We start from the raw sequence: 24,354 nt of genomic DNA on the forward strand, positions 1-24,354 counted from the left end.
CTCAGTCTAAACCTAAAATGACTAATTTAGGTGTACCACAAGGATTTATATTGGGCCCGTTACTCTTTTTACTTTATATTAATGATCTACCTAACTGCCTCACATCTTCTAAATGTATACTATATGCCGATGATACAACAATTACTAATTCTGGCGAATGTCTGTCAACGGTGATAACCAAGCTTAATAGTATCTTTATAACTTGTTAGAATGGTGAAAAATGAATAGACTTATCATTAATCCTAATAAAACTAAATTTATTTTATTCTCATCCCAGAATAAATCATCACTATACATTCCGCCCATTTCCATTGGTGGCCATTTATTACAAGCAAGTGAAGAATGCACGTACTTAGGTGTTATTATTGACTGTAACCTAAAATTTATTCGCCATATAACGCATATTAAAAAGAAGTTATCACATGGAATACGCATTCTCATCAGGGAGCAACATTTTTTTCACGACCTGTGTTTCTCTCACTCTATTTCGCGTTTGTACACTCTCACATTAACTACTGCATAACCTCCTGGGGTAACACGTACACTACTCACCTAAAACCGATACAAACCATCCAAAACCAGGCACTTAGAATAATCACGTCGAATCCACACACCGCCACTGTTAAACAGTTACTACAAACAAATAACATTCTAGACGTTGCAGCCCTTGTCAAGTACAACCTTGCCACTCTTCTTTTCAAAATAATAAATGACAAAATATCATTATCGCTAATTCCTGTATCATCTCTAACACTAACTCAACTCGTTTCGCGCGGCATAACTTCATTCTGCCCAAAGTACACACTAATTATCGGAAACCGACAATTCACTTTGCAGCCATATCATCATGGAATACATTACCATTTATAATAAAACACCTGATACCCCATCGATTTTATGATGAACTGAAAAATTTTCTGTCATGTGATATGTAGGTGACACTATGCATTGTATAATCCGATCTTGGTTTTAGACCTGCCATTGTTATGTACTCCAAGTAATTAATTTCTTTATCTTTAATTTTTTGCTCTTTCTTCCTCTTTTACTTTCGTTTTATCTAGTTTCGAAATATTGCTTACTGCCGTTATATTGTCTAATAATTACTTTTGTATGTCATTATTTATTATTACTGGAACTGTCCCAATTGAGCTTTTGTTGCTTGCTGAATGAACGTTTATGTTAACCATGAAAAGGAGGTCCCAATGGCTGAGGAAATCACGCTGGCCCCGGTAGTACAATGAAGAAGAGTACGATGTACGTTCAATACGCACGGTATATTTAAAGGACCTTGACAAAGGCTGGTCCACCAGCCGAATGGTCAGTCAAATATACTGTGCTTATATTGAACGTACGTCGTACTCTTCTTCGTCATTATATATATATATATATATATATATATATATATATATATATATATATATATATATATATATATATATATATACACACACACATATATATATATGAATAGTTTTTATATATTATATTATGTTATTAAATAGGATGCATCCTAACAGGGTAAATGGCCTTTAACATATTTTTATAAGTGAACGCGAACATTAGATTATGACGGTTTTAACAGAATAAAAGTGGTACACCAGACTGAATACCACATAATTAATTGCCATTAAGTATAAGGAAAGTAGTTGCGTAATTTCATTTTATATATACTAATGTTGTGTTAATATTTCTAAGATATATTGTGAGGATATACGTGTTGAGTACTGCACCTTGTAGTTCTTTTGAAATCGCAGTACTTTCCATATCTCGTGGTATCACGTGCATTTTGTACTACTGTGGGTGCCTAACATATCAAGTGACGTGAAAAAAAATTTGCAACGTGCATGGGCTAAAAATTGTTTCCAATAGTTTATCATCATATAACTTGCCTAGTTGATTTGGGCTGTAGCTAACAAATATATTATGTTTCGGGGAATGTCGCTGCACAAATTATATCAGCATTGACTATTAGAAACGATATACTTTCCGCTCTAATACGAAGAATTATTAAACATCACTTGTTTCGTCACAGCGTGAGACTTCCCTCGTTTGACCGCTATAGGTTTCTTTCTGTCTTTATCTTGCTGTTGAGATCCGAATTATTATGTTACGTGCCCGTAATGTCGACCGGAGTTCGCATCCCTCGAAACGATCTAGTGTGACACGTAATTGTTTGCGTGTCAAAATATGACAATATATATATTATAACTTCGCGGACACCATATCTGGGCGTTCCCTGAACTGACTTGCAGAAATCTCCCAGAAAACCTACGATTAAAATTGGCGTGAACGCGCTTCCGTGGTCTGATGTCGACCAAATAAGCCGAATCTAGACGATGGACCGGGCCGCGGACCAACCGGAGACGCGAAGGCAGGATTGTGCGTAGTACTGCTGCAGGCATGACAGGTTGAAGCATATTCTATCTACAGGGCAGGTGCAATACTGAATGTTCATCGCCGAACCCCGCAGAAGCCGCAACGTGGATTTCATAGACGCAAACGAGTTCTATGGCCCCTACTCGGCCATAACAAAAAGCCTTGTGGGCAATATTCCTCCCCCTAACATTTATTTGTTTTCACCTCATGCTGGCAAGTTTTTCCTTATGCTTGTGTAGCCTGCAGTACGGCTGCTCAACATACGTGAGAGTCAGAAGCTCGCTGCAAGAATTTTTCTGAGCAAAGAAAGTACAGAAGCATCCCACATTAAAAATGAAAATTGGGCACCCGGCCCAGGCGTGATCCGTGCCCCTTAGGCACAGTTAGCGTGGTTCCTACAATTGAGTGGCCCTTGATTATATTATGAAATCACGCTATTGAATGACCCACAATGTACGGACAAAAAAGAATGCAGTCCCTTGGGCCATCTTTTGGATCACAATTTACGGAACCTCCATGCTTAGAAAGGTTGATTTCCTAATTTGTGGGATTAAGAATGATTTCTGAGGGGCTCGTATGAATATTTGTTCGAAGGGACCTGTGCAATCTGAGAGGCGTGCTTTAGATTATCCTCCACTTGGGATGGGAGCTGGGGGAATTGAAAGAAGAAAAATGGGCAAAAAATAGCTATTTTATGACCACAGAAGAAGGTTTCATGTGTCCGTAAGCTATCCCTCAGCTTCATTGATTTTAATAATGCCATTTGCAGAAACCAATACGCCCTTCTTTGCTAACTTTCTTGGTACCTTCCTTGGCATAGTACTTTCACGTACCATGCCCAATTTCACTATTATGATGCTTCCTACATGCGTACCTGTAGCCTATGCACACAAGGGTTGTTTGGATGAAAAACAGGACGCTACGCTTTGCTCTGCAATGCTTTCAACAGCTGCGGCGGCATCAAAAGTGGATTTACCATGAATGCGGGATAACTTAAATAAATAATAGAGCGTCGATCACTGCTCACCAACCCGAACATATTATGCACATGTATCTAAAGCTCGGCATTTATACGTGCTAAAATATGAAGGGCGAATGCTCTGCAAGCAGCATAGGCATCGGTTGGTTGTCTCCTGATAATAAGCAAATTTCACCGTATAGGAACTGGATCTCAATTTACGAGGCTTGTGACTCATGGTCAATAAAACCTGTTCCATTTCGTAGAGGAGAGGGATATGGACACCTCGGCCTGGGACTACCACTCCGCATTCTTCCTGCTGCTACCGGCACCGTCATGCCAGACCTCGGCGACGAGCTATTCGCCTCGTTAGTTGTTCCAATTACTGCTGTATTCCCACTCAGCATGACCCAGCTATGTTTATAGGCACTGGTAACATGGGCGCTGACAATTGCCTGCATTTTATGAACCTGTGAGCAATTACAACAAATTGGACAATGTGACGAAGCTCAAGCCTTTATATTTTATCTCGCGGTGTTGCGAATCTTTGTTTCAGAAACCACGCAGCAAGAAGTGCAATTTGAACGCACTTTAAGACTACCCCATAGTGCTTCCCATTATAGCACACAGAATTAAAAAAAAAGAACCTATAGAAGACGCTGAAACATTTCGTCCTCAGAATACGCACAACGCGGCTCTCATGGTTGCCCTTCACGACTAGAGAAGAGCGCGGCACCCGGAACTTGATATGCCTTTGTAGCCTATCAAGTTGGGCAAGTTAGCGTTACTGCCCTTGTAACCCTTGAAAGCCATCTCTCTTTTGCGGAGTTGTTCATAGCCCATGTTTGCCGTAATTTCGTTTGTATGCGAGGGTCCTTGCTACTTAATGTTCTCGTTGTTTAAACGGCGACCGGTAACAAGCAACAAGAGCCGATACACGAAATAGGCGAGTGCTCTTCGAGCTAACTATCTTTTCAAAGAGGTAGTTGTATTGACTGAATGATGAACATGGTTTCCAAGTACGTTGACTTTCGTCAAGAACTCAGATTGCTCCACAAGTGTGTTTCCATCTTTTCTGCCACTGGGCACCGTACGCGGGTCAGAGCAACTACGTGTGGTGCCTATGCGTGCACATCTTAACGCCCGCCATTTTGCCTTTAGCCTTGTGGGGAACAACCTAGCGTCATAGCAGCATTTATGGGCTCAAACGCAATGGTCGATGGTGAAAGAAAGAACAAAAAAGAGGGGGCGAGGGTTGCGTTTGGGCTTTTACCAACGCCAGGTGTTCGGGAGAAATTCAGCCGTTTCCTCTTGTGAAGATCAAGAGCAGGCGCCCCACGCAGAGTGGATTATGGCACGCAATCCTCAACGGTACTATAGTAGCACTTCATGTGCACGAAGGGCACACCTGGGCGGGCGACTGCTCTTCCACGCAGCTTATTTAAGTGCGTAAAAACGCTTAGACTGCCACGAAGGCTTACTGCAATGTCGGTAATTTCCTCGCGGCAAAGTTTCTTGCGAAGTAAAAAAATATTTCAAACCACGAAACTCCCATTGCATTCGCCACTAAGGGCACTTCATATGGGATTTTATATGAATTACACCGCGTGCAGAAGCGGCATGCGGAAAGTATAGTACAAGCAGCACGTTTATCGTTACTGAACAAATACAGATCAAACAATCTGCGCCTTGATATAAAACTTCAGATTGTAATTTAAAATGGGAGCCTAATAGTTCGTGCTAAGAAACGTAGCACGAGTCCTTGATATCATTTTAATAATAAGCTCTTGATTTAGGTATGTTTACCTTCGCTATGTCCAAAAACAATAGATGTTTGTGCAACCAAAGAAGTGAATGTCTTATTTTCGGCATACAGACATATATTCTCACGCAGAAACTCACACTTTTTGCACCAAGTAATAACCACAACCATGGCTTCGGCGGCTTCGTTCCAGTGAGCTCCCTCTACAACCAGATATTTAATTAATTTTAAAATTTTTCAGTCTTAGCAGCTCCTATGCTCCGGCAATATCATTCTACTGATTTTGCGCAACAATGGTAAGGTATAGAGCAGAAGTATTTATTCTTGGCGTGCAAACATTAATGACATAGTAGAAGCCTGAAAATAAACCTTCTCATTGACTCACAATCCACACAAATTCACACGAGGAACTGCAAGACTAAGTCACATAACTAAAATAACATTCTTGGAAACTGGTCTACGCGAACATCAGTGCGAGCCGCTATGTAGGCGCTGCTGCGTTATTTAAAAGGCACCGGACAGTGCGACAGGTTGTGAAAAGTTGTGACTGTGCACCGGCCGTGGTTGTTTAGTGGCTATCGTATCGCGCTGCTAAGCACGAGGTCACGGGATGAAATCCCGGCCACGGTGGCCGCATTTTGATGGGGGATAAATGGAAAACAACGCCCGTGTACTTAGATTTAGGTGCACCTTAAAGAACCCCGGTTCGTCAGAACTGCTCCGGAGTCCCTCACTACTGCTTGCACCATAATCAGATCGCGCTTTTCACACGTAAAACCCCATAATTTATTTATGTTGTTACTGTGCCCTGTGCGCCGTAGAATGTATTAGTAGTACATTGATACAGTGTAACACTGCAGTGTAACGCTTCCGCAGACTGTGTGATCGCGCCCATAGAAAAAGTTTTTGTATTGAGAGAGCGTTCTTTTTTCTTATTCTTTGTCTCTCATTCATCGCAACCCATTCACCCTCCCATGGTACAGGGTAGTCAACCAGAAATATTCTCTGGTTAACCTCGCTGTCCTTCATTAGCCTTTCTTTCTCTCTCTCTCTCTCTCTCTCTCTCTCTCTTTCTCTCTCTATACTTCTTGGGGGCATTCATGCTTCTATTTTCTCATCTTTGCTGCCCTTACCCCATCCCCCTGGGACGAGTAGCCGATTGTTTACTTAATCTGGTGGCGTAATCTCGGAAGATCACTTTCGGCGATACTGTCGTCTTCTCGTGGCGCAGTGCTCAACCAGCCATCTGCTCATCCGGTTTTGCTCAACAAGCCACTAAGGGCACGATGAAAATGATATCACCGAAAGCGATCGTCCGGGAATAGGTCTCCTTTTTAATCTCCCTACCTTTAATCTTTTGCTTCTCTCGCTCTTTCTAGATTTCAAGCTATCGACGGCCTACCTCGCTTTTATAAAGGTGTGTGTGCGGACTGTAGGCTTTGAGTAGACTTGCTTGTTTCATGTTTTACATCTTCCTTCTGCCGTCATCATCACCCATCGTGCCTTTTCTCTTTCTCTCTCCTCCTTCTTCCAGCGCAGAGTAGCTGGATAAAGGAATGTACATGCCTAAGATTGCATTTCGTACCCTTAAAATGTTTTGTCCACTTGTTAAAAACACTTCATATCCGATTTAGCACATATATTTCGTTTTAATCGATCGAATCGCAATAAACACGGAACCAATAAATTTACTACAGTGGTTTCACCGGACAGTTTCGAGTGTGATCTTGGTCAGTATCCCACTACTATAAGGGAGTTAACACGTGGAGCAGAATCTATACTACAATGACTGTGTCTCTTCAAGGCTACGCAAGCGGATGGGCTTGGCTTCCCGCGGCAATGAGTAAGCATGCATTCCACAAACCTCGCTACGACGCATGTATATTCGATCTGCGTTCCTCCCTACCTTGAAACAACGGAGCTCAAATTCCTAATTACATCACTGACAGTCTCGTACTTATGGGCTGTTCGCATACGCAATAATGGACGGTGTCAAGCAATCCTTAAGCACGCAGGCTTGCTCCGAAAAATCGAACGTTGTAGGTCTTATTTCACTGTTTATGAATCGAGCTATACACAAAAAGTTAGTGTCCGAGCTTCTGTGTCTTTCCTTTCTCATTGATGCTAAGGTTGTGGGATCGTTCCCCACGTGCGGCAAGTTGTTTTTTCATCGACTTTCATTTCCATGATTTATCGTACTTTATTTCCTTTATTGAGCACAAGTAATTTTCTCTACGCTGTCCTTCGTGTCAGTGTTTGTTGGCTTCTTACGATGTGACTAATAAAAATCTGGCCCCTCGGTTAACCCCCTTTCTTCTCGTTTTCTCATTCATATCACACAAACTGCAGCGGACTCCTTGCTTTAAACCCCACCTCCGCCATAAGGACACAGTTCAAACTGTGCGTGGAATTACACTTGTGATATTTTTAGCCTTGTCTCGTGCAACAAGTGAACACATTCGGCTGGTAGGCGTTGCCATGGCCCGCACCTACGCGCGCGCGGAAGCAGCTAGTAATTATACGTAGGGCAAAAAGCGGGCGTTAAAATGAGAGGGAAGCAGGATCTTCTCCGGCTTTGTACGTTCCTGCGCGAAAATGAGTACGAGCGCGCAATCGCTCGTTTACTGTTCCCGGCTAGGGGGACTCCCGTCTGCACTGGTCACAAGCCTTCCTAGTGTCGTACAATTTCTGTAGAATCCTGTGTTTAATGACTGGCAAAAAAGTACCGCAGTGTGCTGCGCTGCTGACTGAAGCCGTCGTCAAGTCGCTTGCCGAGTGAGTCGTGGCTCCTCTTAAGCAGATTACTACTTGCTGAAACGACGGGGGCAACTCATTGCGCTTGAAATCTCCTCGGTTGTAACTTTCCTTGATTTTATGCGCGGCCCTACTCTGGCAGGTAAGCCTCGTATCCTTCCGTGGCAGGATCTAAAACGAGTGAAGATGTTTAGCAAACGTGAAATTGGGTGGAGATTTATATATCTTTATATATATGTATAGCCATATTATAAGAAGCCAACAATCACTGACTCCAAGGACAACTTATGCTTACTCGAATTGATGTAGCGAGGCGATGCTGATGGTATGAAAGCTGATCCACCCTAGTCTTCCCAATTTTTTGGAAGCCCTCACAGTTACTCGTTATTATAAAGAAAGGTCGCGACAAAATAAGGGATATATGGGAGCACAGAATTAAAGTACCGTCTTGGTATTACCAGACATCAACACACACAGACGGATCAGACAGATACACAGAGAAAGCTAGAGGGAACAAAAATATTGTCAACGACAGAGTAAAACTCCGCCTGGTTCCACGAAGAAATGGGAGGACGTTAAGAGTACCCTATCTTGCTGACGCATTCTTGACGAAGCTGGAGGGCTGCTAATTGTCTCATTTCCTTATTAGCGACTTTCGAATAGCACCTAAGCAGGCGGCGCGTACACCTGGTGCTATGCGGATATCACGTAAATCCCACGACGACCCCTCCGACATCGTTCAGCGTGGCACGGACAGCTGAGGTCGGCGTCTACTCTCGGAAGTTCATGCCGAGGAGCCGTACGTTATGTGATGCAGCACTTCGGGCAAGCTGTAATGACGGTGTTATTTTTTTTCAGTTTCGGTGTCAAAAAATACATTTTATGAGCCTTTCATGACGTAAAATTTTGCACGGAGGCTCCTGTATACTTGCACTATCTGAAGCTAGGCTTGTTACGCATCCAAAGATTTTGTTACCGTTGGAATTTAAGAGGTATTATAGGGTTTGCACGAGGTATAAATAGCGAACAATCGTTTTCTTGCGTATTGTTTTGAGCAGCATTCTCTTGCTACTGCATAGCGCAGTTTATTACGAGCCAAATTATCCTTCTTGCAGATGGTTAAAGAACAGGAAGCGGACCATTGTCAGCCTCAATCGAAACGTCCCTATCTTAAGGGTACCTATTTATTAAGAATTATAACGATGCAATCATCAGCATCATCAGCCTGGTTACGCTCACTGCAGGGCAAAGGCCCCTCCCATGCTTCTCCAACTACTCCGGTCATGTACTAATTGTGGCCATGTTGTCCCTGCAAACTTCCTAATCTCATCCGCCCATCTAACTTTCTGCCGCCCCCTGCTACGCTTTCCTTCCCTTGGAATCCACTCCGTAACCCTTAATGACCATCGGTTATCTTCCCTCCTCATTACATGTCCTGCCCATGCCCCCCATTCCTTTTTCTTAATTTCAGCTAAGATGTCATTTACCCGCGTTTGTTGCATCACCCAATCGACTCTTTTCTTATCCCTGGACGTTACACCCATCATTCTTCTTTCCGTAGCTTGTTGCGTCGTCCTCAATTTCAATAGAGCCATTTTCGTAAGCCTCCAGGTTTCTGCCCCATACGTGAGTACAGGTAAGACACAGCTGTTATACACTTTTCTCTTGAGGGATAGTGGCAACCTGCTGTTCATGATTTGAGAATGCCTGCCGAACGCACCCCAGCCCATTCTTATTCTTCTGGTTATTTCAGTCTTATGATCCGGATCCATGGTCACTACCTGCCCTAAGTAGATGTATTCCCTTACCACTTCCAGTGCCTCGCTACCTATCGTAAACTGCTGTTCTCTTCTGAGACTGTTAAACATTACATTAGTTTTCTGCAGATTAATTTTCAGACCCACCTTTCCGCTTTGCCTCTCTAGGTCAGTGAGCATGCATTGCAATTGGTTTCCTGAGTTACTAAGCAAGGCAATATCATCAGCGAATCGGAAGTTGCTAAGGTATTCTCCATCAACTTTTATCCCCAATTCTTCCCACTCCAGGTCTCTGAATACCTCCTGTAAACACGCTGTGAATAGCATTGGAGAGATCGTATCTCCCTGTCTGACGCCTTTCTTTATTGTGATTTTGTTGCTTTCTTTATGGAGGACTACGGTGGCTGTGAAGCCGCTATTGATATCTTTCAGTATATTTAAATATGGCTCATCTACACCCTGATTTCGTAATGCCTCCATGACTGCTGAGGTTTGGACTGAATCGCACGCTTTTTCGTAATCAATGAAAGCTATATATAAGGATTGGTTATATTCCGCACATTTCTCTATCACCTGATTGATAGTGTGAATATGGTCTATTGTTTAGCAGCCTTTACGGAATCCTGCCTGGTCCTTCGGTTGACAGAAGTCTAAGGTATTCCTGATTCTATTTGCGATGACATTAGTAAATACTTTGTAGGCAACGGACAGTAAGCTGATCGGTCTATAATTTTTCTAGTCTTTGGCGTCCCCTTTCTTATGGATTAGGATTACGTTAGTGTTCTTCCAAGATTCCGGTTCGCTCGAGATCATGAGGCATTGCGTATACAGGGTGGCCAGTCTTTCTAGAACAATGTTCCCACCATCCATCCACAAATCTGCTGTTACCTGATCCTCCCCAGCTGCCTTCCCCCTTTGCATAGCTCCCAAGGCGTTCTTTACTTCTTCCGGCGTTAGTTGTGGGATTTCAAATTCCTCTAGACTATTCTCTCTCTCATTATCGTCGCGGGTGCTACTGGTGCTGTATAATTCTCTAACGAAATCCTCAGTCACTTGAACTATCTTATATATCAGTAACGATATTGGCGGCTTTGTCTCTTAACGCATACATCTGATTCTTGCCTATTCCTAGTTTCTTCTTCACTGCTTTTAGGCTTCCTCCGTTCCTGAGAGCATGTTCAATTCCATCGATATTATAGTTTCTTATGTCAGCTATATTACGCTTGTTGATTAACTTTCGTCTCCTGCGATAGCTTACTGGTATCCTGTCTAACGGAGTTACCACCGACTTCTATTGCACACTCCTTTATGATGTCCATAGGATTGTCGTTCATTGCTTCAACACTAAGGACCTCTTCCTGAGTTAAATCCGAATACCTGTTCTGTAGCTTGATCCGGAATTCCTCTAGTTTCCTTCTTACCGCTAACTCATTGATTGGCTTCTTATGTACCAGCTTCTTCTTTTCCCTCCTCAAGTCTAGGCTTATTCGAGTTCTTACCATCCTATGGTCCCTGCAGTGCACCTTGCCGAGCACGTCCACATCTTGTATGGTGCCAGGGTTAGCGCAGAGTATGAAGTCTATTTCATTTATACTCTCGCCATTTGGGCTCCTCCACGTCAGCTTTCGTCTAACCCGCTTGCGGAAGAAGGTATTCATTATCCGCATATTATTCTGTTCTTCAATTTCTACTAATGACTCTACCCTGCTATTCCTAGAGCATATGCCGTATTCTCCCACTGACTTGTCTCCAGCCTGCTTCTTGCCTACCTTGGCATTGAAGTCGCCCATCAGCATTTGCGTATTTTGTTTTGACTTTACCCATCGCTGATTCCACGTCTTCATAAAAGCTTTCGACTTCCTGGTCATCATGGCTGGATGTAGGGGCGTAGACTTATCTGTACTATCTTGAATTTGTACCTCTTATTAAGTTTCAGAACAAGACCTGCCACCCTCTCGTTAATGCTATAGAATTTCTGTATGTTACCAGCTATTTCCTTATTAATCAGGAATCCGACTCCTAGTTCTCGTCTCTCCGCTAAGCCACTGTAACACAGTATATGCCCGCTTTTTAGCACTGTATATGCTTCTTTTGTCCTCCTAACCTCACTGAGCCCTATTATATCCCATTTACTACCCTCTAATTCCTCCAATAACACTGCTAAACTCGCCTCACTAGATAGCGTTCTAACGTTAAACGTTGCCAGGTTCAGATTCCAATGGCGCCCTGTCCGGAGCCAGGGATTCTTAGCACCCTCTGCTGTGTCACAGGTCTGACCGCCGCCGTGGTCAGTTGCTTCGCGGCTGCTGGGGACTGAGGGCCGGGGTTTGATTGTTTTATTCATATGGAAGGTTGTGGGTAAGTACTGCACCAGGGTGGCCAATCCTGCTCTGGTGAGAGAGTGCGTTACCGGTTCTGGTCACCGGGATCAGGCCGCACTCCAGGCCTGTTTATGCAATTTTCTCAACATCCGACTTTATTTTCGGTGGAAAATTGCGCGGCACCGGGATTCGAATCACGGTCCTCTTGCACGCGAGGCGGATACTCTACCGCCACCGCCCGAGTTGTACGCCTCATTTAACCTACAGTGGTGCCTTCTTTGACCAGTCAAGGTAGACCAATCTGAGCTCGATTAAACCGCACAGATGGCATTCAACTGGAGAAACCTGGTATTTATGACCTGCACATGTGTGGCCATGCATAATAGATAAGTAGATAGATAGACCTAAGATAGAATAGATAGAATAAATAAAACAATGCGATAAGCATTGCTAAAGGCTGTGTTTCTTAGATTACAATTACGGGCTATAATGGTGCATCGATCGAGTTTTGGAGTACAGGTGTATTCCAAACATTGCAAAGGGTGCACATAAAGAGCGGAATCATCTCGACGAATCAGGGGCGGCTTGCACGAACACTTAATAACGAAAATAATAGCTAATTTAAGCACGCGTTCTTGTGCGGACAGGGTGTTTTCTATGGAACATTTAAGAACGCGTTCTTTAATTCGTGATAGTTATTATTATTATATGTTCGTGAAAGCCTCGCCCAGTATGAAACGTAGCACGTATGAGAACCACCGGTTAGCGAATTAAACTACCGAGTGATTACGGCAAACAACACTGCCACAACTACGTGCTCAGGTTCCGAAGAAGAAAAGTGCCCAGCACAGCGAAGTATTCTCGCTCGGAAATCCTCAAGTGTCCGATGATTTCGCAAGTACAATACGCTTAGAACTCCAGTACGCCATCCAGCTAAAGAAAACTGGGCCGCAACTACTTTCAATGGTGCGATAAATTTTTGAATCGATAATTTCAAAACGATGATTTCAAGCGAAACAGAAAGCAGCGTAAGCAGTGATGTAGACGCTGTGACCCAGTGCGAGCTGAGCTGCTCCGTTTGTCAACCCATCCCTCGAATAGCGTCTTGTTTGAAAGCGAACAATTTGTGTCGTCTAACTTCAGACAAAAGAGGAGACTTCGCTCTTCTGCCCGCGAGGCTGCATGAGGAAAAAGCGCGCGAAGCTTTGTTATCCGTTTTTGACATTGATGAACGTGTTTCCTTGGGGAAATTGAATAAACGTCACGCGAAAGGACTTTGCAGCAAGTTAAACCTGTCGAATCTTGCCAAAAGCATAAGCGATTGTAAGAACAGTGTCTTGGGCGTAAGCTATGGCGCGAAAACTCATAAGCTAGATTGCCACCTCAGAGTTATTGTGTTTAAGAAAGAGAAATGAAGAAGCAAATGGCTCTTTTCTCGCAAAATAAACTGAACCTTCTTAATGTTGATGAAAGTAGCCCAAATTCTGAGTGTTATGCTGGTTTTTTTCTGCGCCCTTGAAGTCGTCCAGGTAGTGCAATTTAACAGAACTGTCTTCGATCAAGCCGTCCGGTTGCACTGTGAAGCATAAAGTAAATTTCGCCGAGTGTCAAACAGGCGTTGTCTATAGAATTGTGCTCTTCTTTGGACGGATATATATACCTGGCAAAGCGGTCGTTGTCTAAATGACCGCTTAAAGGAACGCTGCAATAATGTCAAAAACAAAAAAATAAAAGCGGGGACGAAGGGAATTTCGCCGCGCACTGCAAAAAGTGCACCTGCAATGCAAAACTTGATAGCGGAACCGTTGTAGCCCGGCATGGTGATCAATCAGCGAGGCGTATTACCGAGGCGAAGTCGATATATGTTGTCTTCCATTTTAGACAGAAATAATTGTAAACTTTGTAAAATGCTACAAAAATGCTGAACGAGGAGAAATAAGCCTAATTTACAGCTAGGACGAGGCTTCCGCAATGGTGAAGGGTGATATCTATTAACCTACGGCTTAACTCTTGCGTCCAGCTTTTTTTCTTGCAGGAATGTTAAATGTTTTCTGCAGCAGTGTTTCTCGCAGGGCTCGTGTTAAAACTATGGTTGTGTGAATTTTCGAGCTAAAGCATGAACCATGAAACATTAGGAAATATAAACGATCAGTAAGACAACCCAACGAACAGACTCTGGGCGTGAGAATGCATTTTTTATTAAATATTTCATTGATTAGCAGAGTAGCATCATATGCCACAATATCTCTCGTAATATTACTTATCGATAATAGATTACCATTTTTGCATGAACGCGCATTCCGCGTAACCTACAACCCCTTTCGATATTTTAAACCTCTTCGGTTTTTCTGTAACCCGTACACGTTATCCATGCTATTACTCCCTTTGCTATTACAGATAAGCTGTCAATCCCCTGGAACAGCTAATGTTTTCTTGCTTTTTGTTGCTGACAGGGAATAAAACGAACGCAAAGGCGAGAGTAAAGTGTTCAGAAAAAAGTTTGAGAAACTTTTGCACTACAGGTAAAATAAAAGTCATATAAGTGTGAAATGTTGAAGGGATATTTCTATTACGGAATGATTGTAATAAAATCTGCTTAGTTTGCATAATTTTTCAGCCCTCCAAGGTAAGCCCAGTTACGCAATTATTAACCATGGTCGACCACCTGCTAACGGTGGGTGAAAAGAAAGGAATACACTCAATAAAAATAATCATTGCGTTATACCATATCAGAAGTTACAAAGGATCAAAAGTAACTGATAGAGTCGCAAACAATCATCACAGTCGCGTTAATACAATCTTCCAGTAAGTTGGGTCAGTTGGTTGCTAAGGAGAATGCTTTGCTTAATTGATCGAGCGTATGGTGAGAAAATAGTTCATCGCACCCCGTAACTGAATCATGAAATTAGGTTCATTTTACCACAGAGCTTGATTGCGAGTACCAACAAGGAAACACTCGCTTAGTATTTATGGCTGTATTGCTGCATTGTGTACAACAAATGTATTATAAGATAAACGCAAAAAGCTACTCAGATCTATGTGAAGCGATGCTATCTACGGAATCTATGTGAAGGCAAGCTTTTGTCAAGTGGCATGAATTGACTCCTATACATCAAAGAAAGGTGCGTATAAAATTGTGTTTACTTTTATTATATGCAGCTTGCAGTGGCCAAAAATTTCGTCCGGGGGGGGGGGGCTTAATTGCAGCTCGGCCTCCTCATAAGAGGAAACATTAGGTCGGATGCTCCTATCTAAATACATGTAGAAGGAGAATACGTTTTTCTCGGCAACCACTGCACCAAATTGATGAAGTTTGTTGCATCTAAAAGAAAAACTTAAATTCTAGTGCTTTTATTTCGAATTTTCGATTCAGGTCGTCAATATTTTATTGAAAAGTGGCAAAAATATAAAATTTTCAGAAAACGAGACAATGAAGTTTACGACTCAAAATCAGCAATGAAAATTGATATCACAATTCTGTACATTGCACATAATAGTACATCTACAGCGGACAAGACTGATATGTTACACATGAGTCTAAAAAAATTTATTATGGAAATACGGCTCTTGCAGAACCCTTGTACATAACATGACCAATTCACGTAAGATACAAATAGACATATCGAATTTGTCCGCTTTGAATGGTGTAATGAATGCCGTTTACAAAACCATGATATCTATTCTTGATGCGGAGCTATTAATTTGTAAACTTCGTCCTTCTATGTTTTTCGAAGTTTCGAATTTTTCAAAATATTTTAAACGAAGTTCCGGCCCTAAATCGAAATTCCGCTTCCAACAGACACTAGAGTAACTTACTCTCTCAAATGCAACAAATTTGATTAGAAGCGATTCAGGGGTTATCTCAGAAAAGTGTTGCTGCATTTTACATGTATCTAAATAGGCCGCGTCAGAGTCGGGCCCAAGCTAAAGCTTTCTCTTAAACAATTTGTCGACGGATCAAGCGCATGAATAATAATTGCATTGCCATTGCCAAAGATGCTGCAAACGAATTCTCGAACGCTACACACCGTAAAAACAAGTGAAATATATCATTCTTCATAAAAGAATGTACCCGTATGTGCCAAAAATTGTGTCCAAAATAACTGATATCAATGTTTCCATGTTTCTTGTCTATTTAATAAGTAAAGAAAATATCACACCACCTTTAGGAATACATCACTTCGAAACCAGCAAAGCAGTGCATGCCGCTGATGTGAAAAATGTAAAGAGCATGAAATGAACAAGTTGAGGACAAATATATTTATGAAACTTTGTCATTCAAGATCCTTGTTTACATTCTTGTACATATGCAACGGCCAGTGAAAAATCTCAATGACGCTGTCATTTGCTCCAATGTATTACGCAGGAGCAGCTGTCACCGGTCGTGTATCGTGAGTAATTGCACGGAAATTATAGTCGCAGCAGAGAGCACGTATAAAAAGCAGGCGTTCTGCAGAATATACGAGGGCGAGTCAAGTGAAAGTGAGCCAATGCGAATATATGACAAACGGGGTACTTTATTTAAACGTAGCCTCCATGAGCATTTAGACATTTGTCCCATTGACTAACGAGTCGCGTAATTCCCGTCTCATAAAGCTCCTTGGGTTGCTGCTTCAAAACGTCTGCAACTGACTTTCACGTCATAGTCCGAGACGAATCTGGTCCCCTTGAGCGGTTTCTTTGGTTGCCCCAAAATGTGGAAGTCGCAAGGTGACAGATATGAGCTGTATAAAGGATATTGCAGCGTTTCCCACTTGAACATCGCCAGTTTTATATTTATTTATTTTATTTATTTATTTACACATACTGCAGGCCCTGCTGGAGCTATAGCAGGAGTGGATAATACAATACTGAAAGAAATACAATAGGCAACAAAGAAAGTTTAGGCGCACTGTTGAGGGAGTACAGACAAGAATTCATTTAATGAATTGGGAGAGAACGGTTGGTTCCTGGTAGCGAATTCCAGGCTTCAATTGTTCTAGGGAAAAAGCTATACTTAAAGTATTAGTGCGTGCAAGAAATGGTGTAATGTTAAGCGCGTGATGTCTCCTACTAGAAGAGATTTTTGCAAAGGTGATATATTCATTACTGGAGAGGCGACAAGATGAGTGAATAATGCCATGAAAAAATTTTTAAGAATGAAAGTGTCGCTGTTCGGCGAGAGATGTCAGGTTGAGTGAAGACATGACTGACGATGGTGAGAACTGGTGGTCATAACGTCGGTAGACAAATCTAATGGCTTTCCTTTGTATGGCCTCAACTCTGTCTATTTCGTACTGCTTGTAGGGATCCCAAACGATACTACCATACTCAAGTATAGGGCGAACAATAGTTTTATATAACAGTAATTTAGTGTCGCGCGGAGAATTAGACAGGATACGACGTAAATAACCGAGTTTTTGTAGAGCTTTAGTCGTAATGGAATGAATGTGCTTTGACCAGGACAGGTTAGTGGTGAACATGAGACCAAGATATTTATATTCAGAAACATGTTGAATTAAATTATCATTAAATCTGTAGCTGAAAAGGAACGGGTTAGGTTTATTAGAGAAGGACGTAACGACAGTCTTACGGAAGTTAATATTCATTTGCCATGTTTCACACCATTTAGAAAATCTGACGAATGATTCACTAAGGCGAACATGCTCAGAGGGAGATGAAATGATGTCATACAATACGCAGTCATCTGCATACATTCGAATTTTAGATGATATCTCGTGTGGCAAATCACTAATATATAGTCAGAAAAGTAGAGGTCCGAGGACCGAGCCTTGAGGGACGCCCGATGACACATCCACCACCGAAGAATTGATGGAGTTAAAGCTTACGAATTGAGTGCGGTGAGACAAAAAACTTTCTATCCAGTTCACTAATTGAGGGTTCTTAAGAATGGCATTTAGTTTGGACAGTAGTTTTGAGTGAAGTACGGTATCGAAAGCTTTGGAAAAATCTATGAATATAGCGTCAATTTGAAATCCCTTATCCAGGTTAGAAGCTATGTCACGCGTGAACTCGACAAGTTGTGTTATGGTGCTAAAACCGCGTCTGAATCCATGTTGTACATTAGAGAGAATGTCATTTGATTCAAGGAATTCCATAATGTGTTTGTATATTATATGCTCTAGTATTTTGCATGAATATGGTGTTAAAGATATTGGCCGGTAGTTAGAAAGATGCTGCTTACTACCTGACTTATGTAACGGAAGCACCTTAGCCATCTTCCATGATGAAGGTACTATGCCGGAAGTTAGTGATTTATTGAAGATAAGAGTAAGGTATCGTGAAGTCCATAAGGCATACCGAACGAGAAACAAATTCGGGATTCCACAGGCCCTTCACTTTTCTTTGTATCAAGATTTAGTATGAGGTTTAAGACACCTTCTGCGCTAACTAAGACATCATTAATGGGGCAAGCCGGATTGTTGGATTGGATTGGAGAAACTTTAATTATGCCTGCAGTTGGGCGCTCGCGCGCCCCGACGAGGGCCTACGTCATCCTCGAAGGTGCCGTTACTCGGCGCGGGTCTCCGCTCGCCGTTGCCGGCTCGCTGGATCCGTGCCTTTCGAGCGCCTCGAGGACCTGCTGGACGGCCCAGAGCTGATCGTCTCGGTCGTAGCTCTTCGCGGCTGCCTCGAGCCGCGGTGGGAGTGCTCTTGAGTTAGCGTCTTCTGGATATTTAATGCAGTCGCACAAGATGTGCGTGTAGTCTGCGGTCCCCCTCCGGCAGACTCTGCACATATCTGTCGGATATGTCTCGGGGTACATGCGATTTAACAGTTTCGGGCTCGGCAGCGATCCGGTCTGGAGCTGTCTCAGTACTACCGCCTCCGCTCGACTCAGTCTCGGGTGCGGGGGTGGAAGAGTCCTGCGAGCCAAGCGGTAGGCCTTCGTGATTTCATTGTAATCCGTCATGCGGTCCTTGGTTCCGAACCATGTCGGACGGTCTGTCGCCGGGGCGCGGTTGGTTAGCGCTCGCGCCGCGGCGTGTGCCGTCTCGTTATGGTTCTCATTGCGTTCCGACGCGTCGCCCGCGTGCGCCGGGAACCACTTGAGACGTACTTTTCGTTCGTCTAGTTTTACCGCTCGCAGTACGCGCTCAGCCTCCCTGCAGATTTGCCCTTTGGCGAAGTTTCGCACCGCCTGTCTTGAGTCACTCAGCACCGTGTGGCAGTCTGCGTCGGCGATGGCCAGGGCGATGGCTACCTCCTCCGCTTGCTCCGCTTCGGTGCTTCTCACGCTCGCTGCCGTCCTCGTGGCGCCGGTTGACGCCTCTATCACGACCGCTGCGAAGGCGTTCCGTTGGTATTCGGCCGCGTCCACGTACCGCGCGTGTTCGTCGTTGGCATGCTGGTCGATGAGAGCCTTGGCCCTCGCCGCTCTTCTTCCCTTGTTGAACTCGGGATTCATGTTCCTCGGTATGGGGTCGATTCTGGTCTGGCGTCGGACCTCTTCGGGGACGGGGAGCTTCATCTCCACCTCGTTCGAGCGTCTTATTTCCAGATCGTCCAGTATCTTCCTCCCGGTTTTGGTCATGGACAGCCGCTCCAGTTGAGAGGTCCGTTGCGCTTCGGCTATTTCGTCGAGCGTATTGTGTAGCCCGAGTTGTAACAAGCGGGCCGTGCTTGTGGACTCGAACAGGCCCAGCGCTGTCTTCTACGCTCTTCTGATGAGCACGTTGATTTTGTTTCGTTCGTGTTGCAGCCATCTGTGGTAGGCTGCAACGTACGCGACGTGGCCGATGACGAAAGATTGGACGAGCCTAATTAGGCTCTCCTCTCTCATGCCAGCCTTTCTGGAAGTGACTCGTTTGAGGAGTCGAATCGCGTTGGCTGTTTTTGCCTTGAGACGGGTGATGGTTTCGCCGTTCCTTCCGTGCTTTTCGATGACCATGCCTAGGATCCTAATTTTGCCGACCTCGGGGATTACGTTGCCGGATTTGGTCACGATTCTGATTTTTTCGTTTTCGCGTTGTCTAGTCTTGCCTCTGCTGTATTTGGTAGGTGGGAGTATGAGAAGCTCCGATTTGCTCGGCGAACATCTCAGTCCGGTGCCTTCCAGCTGGTCTTCTATTGCGTCGACGGCGGCTTGCAGCGCGCCCTCGATGTGGGCGTCGCTGCCACCGGTCACCCATATCGTGATATCGTCCGCGTAGATGGTGTGCCTGACGTCTTCGATGCACCCGAGCTTTTCGGCCCCTCCGATCATTACCAGGTTGAACAGCATTGGCGAAATGACCGATCCCTGTGGTGTTCCGGTGCTCCCGAGCTTCTTCTCTTGCGTCTGTAGGTCGCCTGCTCGTAGCTCGACAGTCCTGTCCGTGAGGAAGTCCTTGATGTAGTTGTAGGATCTTTCCCCCATGTTGAGCTTGGAGACTTGGGACAGAATCGCCGAGTGTTTCACCTTATCGAAGGCGCTCTGCAGGTCGAGCCCTAGGATGGCTTTGTTGTCGCGGGCGCTGCCGCCATCATCGATGATTTGGTGTTTGAGCTGCAGCATCGCGTCCTGCGTGCTGAGATGCTGTCTGAAGCCGATCAAAGTGGCCGGGTACAGCCCTTCTCGTTCCAGGTAGTCTTGCCACCTGTTGAGCAGGACGTGCTTCAGCACCTTGCCCACGCAGGACGTGAGCGAGATGGGCCGGAGGTTATCCGTGTCCGGCGGCTTCCCCGGCTTGGGGATCAGGATGGTCTTGGCTGTCTTCCACAGCTTTGGCAGCGCTCCCGCTCTCCAGCACTTGTTGTAGTATTGTGCGAGCTTTTCAATCGAGCCGTCATCGAGGTTCTTGAGCGCCTTGTTCGTGACGAGGTCCGGGCCGGCTGCCGACCGGCTGTTGAGGTCGTGCAGGGCCGCGCGTACCTCCTCGACGTCGATGTCACGATCGAGGTTCGCGTTAGGCAGGCCGCTGTACGGCGCGTGTTGTTCGGTAGGTGTAGTCGGCAGGTATTTGTCGTTAATGCGCCTGGTGACTTCGTCGACGCCGTGTGCTGAGACCGCCCGATGTATGAGCTTGGCGAGTCTGTCCCTTTGGTGCGACTTGGTCTTCGTTTCGTCGAGCAGGTGCCGCAGTAGGTTCCACGTCTTCCCGCTATGCATCTGCCCGTCTGCCGCGTTGCAGATCTCGTTCCACTGTTGCATGCAGAGAGCGCGGCAGTGATCCTCGATCGCTCGGTTCAGCTCCGCCACCTTCTTTCTCAGTCTGCGGTTAAGCCGTTGTTTCCTCCAGCGATTTAGTATCGACTGTTTGGCCTCGATGAGATGCGCAAGCCGGCTGTCTACTTTGTCGATCTCCGCGCCCGTTTCAATCTCTTTGGTCGCGTCGCGTACGCTCTTGGTGATTTCGGCCGTCCACGAGTCGATGTCTTCGATCTCGTCGTCACCGTCGCTCTTCTGGCTTCTGGCGTCTCGAAAGGCATCCCAGTCTATCCATCTGTGTGTTTTGACGCTGGTGTCGTTGTGTTCCGGTATGCCGATTTCCACGATGGTGTGGTCGCTGCCTAGGTCGATCCCCGTGTTTCTCCATGTGATCGCGCCCCGGATGTCGTTCTTGACGAACGTGAGGTCTGGAGTGGTGTCCCGGGACACGGAGTTACCGATTCTCGTCGGATGTGTCGGGTCCGTGATGAGGGTAAAGTCGAGTTCCGTGGCGTCTTGGTACAGGTCGCGGCCCTTTGCTGTGTACTTGTTGTAGCCCCAGGCAGGGTTCATCGCGTTGAAGTCTCCGCACGCGATCAGGGTGTTACGGCCCGCTGCGGTGCTGGCTCTGTGCAGTAATGTCTTGAATCTCTGTTTTCTCTGAGATGGCTTGCTGTAGACGTTGAGCAGAAATATGCTTCCTTTTCTCTTCTTGCCAGGGATGATTTCGGTCAGTGTGTGCTCGATCTTGAGATTGCTTTGCAGCTGATGTTCGACGAACGTGAGTCCCTTCCTGACCAGGGTGCACAGGCCTCTGCCGTCGGGCGGTCCCTTGTGCACTCTGTAGCCGGGGAGGGACGGTGCGTCGGTTAGTGTCTCTTGTAGTAGTATAACGTCTGGCTTGTGCGCGGCATGTACGATGTGCTGTTGGATGACTGCCTTCTTCCTTCCGAAGCCGCGACAGTTCCACTGCCACGCGGTTACACCTGCTGCTGCTGGTGTTGCGTTGGCGGCCATGATTGCGTTGCCGTGTACGGGGCTCCCTGGTTGGGTGGATGATGCGCGAAGAGGGGCGCAAACGTCGGGTGGCCTACCATCGGCTGTAGGGTCCTTTCGATGTAGGCGAATCTGTTCGTGTTATCGGCTCGGTAGGTCTCCATTGTTTGTTTCAGTGCTGTCACTGCTGCGATGTTTGTCGTGATTAGCTGTTCGAGTTTGCTGAATGTCGCTCCGAATTTCGCTTCGAGGCTGTCGATGCGATCGTTTTCTGTTTGCGTGTGCGTGGCCTCGATGGCTCGCTTCTTCGGTGCCGGTTCCTCTATGGCTGTCTCCTGGATGTTCGTTGTCGTTTCCTCGGTCTTGCTTGTGCTTGGCGTGGGTCTCTGTAGAGGCTCGTTGTTGCATAGCAGCAACTGACGAATCTCGGCGATCTCTTTCGTGAGGTTGTTGATGGTCGCTCGCAACGCCGCGTTTTCGTGTCTTAGGAGCTCATTTGCCTCCCGGACCTTATTCATATCTTCTTTCTTCGTGGTTTCGGTGATTTTCTGCACGTTCCTTATGTTGTTTCCTTTCGCTGCGTCGACCCAGCTCACTCGCTCACGTGACGGTGACGTTTTCCTGCTGAGGCTTCTCTTGCAACAACTGCTGTCTCTGGATTTGGGCGCGCGGTTTTCCGATGGGGTCCTTGACTTTCGCGCAGCTGGCGGCTTGTCCAGTGGCGGGAAATCGCTCTCCGACAGTAGCTGGCGTTCGGCCTGTCGGCGCTCCCATTGTCGCTTGCGCACTACGTAGGGGATCTTGTATTTCGCTTTGCACGTTCGGTCTCCGGTCGGGTGTTCGCCTCCGCACTGACATTTTGGGGTACAGCGATGGTCTTCTGTAGGGTTCGCGAGTCCGCAGGCCAGGCACGTCTTGATTGTGGGGGTCGGGCAAACGTCCTTGCGGTGTCCCACTCGGCCGCACTGCTGGCAGACGTCGATCTGTTTCTTGTAGAGGCGGCACGGAATCAGGGTGACTCCGTATCGGACAAAGTTCGGTACCTTGGGCCCCTGGAACACCACAATCGCAGTGGTCGTACTTCCAATCCTTTTTGAGGCCACTGCTAGCGGGTTCCTCTCGTTGACGATCTTTCTATCTAGCTCTTCGGCGCTCGCGTCGATGGGGATGCCTCTGATGACGCCCTTCACGGTGTCGTGAGGTGCCGTGCGATATGCGCTGACCTCGTAGGGTTTGCCTTGAATGGATATTTCCTGGATTTTAGCGTACCTTGCCGCGTTGTCTTCGTTCGGTGTACTTACGACCATGATGTTCTGTTGTGTGTTGGGGCAGATGGTGTCCGCGGCGCTTTCCTCGCTCGTGATCTTGGCCGCAGCGAGTATGGCCGCAGCGACGGTGGTGGTGCCGGTCTTGACGATGTCCAGTCCCCCTCTGGGTCTGACAACTATCTTGGTTTCTTCTAGTGGCATGGCTGGCATGCGTGCTGCCTTGATGGCCGAGGCTCTGACGTTCTTGTAGAATTTTGACCTCGTGCTTGTTTGACACCCGCCGGGTGCGTCGGGCTTGCCGCTGGCGGGGGTCCGCTGGCGCAGCCTCGACATGCGTTCCCCCGCGAGCGTCCATCCGGCGTCGCTGTGGTATGCCTCGGGTGATATCTCTGTTCCCTGAACTTGAACGCACATGTGATTGTCCACGATCATTGTTGTTTCAGAGGGCGCCTCCATCTCGGAGCTGACGAGTGGCAGCCGCCGAGGTGTACGGCAGGCCGCTGTCGGTGCGACGGTGTTGTTGGGCCGAGTGTCCGCGGAACACGCCTAAGCCTAGCAATCCTCCGCACGGCGGCAGTAGAAGCATTCACGAAATATGGCAAAGCACCTCTGGGGTCAGCTGGTATCGGTCGATGCCGCTCGCCTTCACGGACACATTGGTGCAAGCAAAACTTTGGTACGAGGTAATTAGCACTGCGTAATTGGCTAGCAATCACGGAGCCGATCTCTGACTAGGGACGAGCGCTTCTTCTTCGTCGTCGTCCTCCGCAAGCCGGATGAATGTTTGGAAAAGGAGGAACAATATGATTATCGCAAGTAAAAACGGACTTAAAGTATGCGTCGAAGGCGTTAGAGATTAATAGTGAATCACTAGTCATTTCGTTCATCACACATAAGGATGTACAAGAGCTGTCACGAGGAAGAATGGATCCCCAGAATTTACGCGTGTTACTTTTCAACAGAAGCGGTAGCTGCACGCTATAAAAAGATCTTTGGCTGATTTGGTTTTTGTACAAAGATCCTCCTTCGCCT

The 24,354-nt window shown here is 45.8% G+C and overlaps 1 protein-coding gene across 1 annotated transcript in view; it reads right to left on the reverse strand.

Moving 5' to 3' along the window:
• The window catches only part of LOC142574627 (uncharacterized), a 77,819-nt gene extending 53,920 nt beyond the window's left edge, over positions 1-23,899 (reverse strand). The window contains exon 1 of the mRNA XM_075683669.1: positions 22,240-23,899. Within this exon, the coding sequence (XP_075539784.1) occupies positions 22,240-23,778 (1,539 nt within the window). The 5' untranslated portion in view covers positions 23,779-23,899. The remainder of the gene's footprint in view (positions 1-22,239) is intronic.
• Positions 23,900-24,354: the final 455 nt, after the last annotated feature.

The sequence above is a fragment of the Dermacentor variabilis genome, chromosome 3 (genome assembly GCF_050947875.1).
Source record: "Dermacentor variabilis isolate Ectoservices chromosome 3, ASM5094787v1, whole genome shotgun sequence".
Taxonomy (NCBI): Eukaryota; Metazoa; Arthropoda; class Arachnida; order Ixodida; family Ixodidae; genus Dermacentor; species Dermacentor variabilis.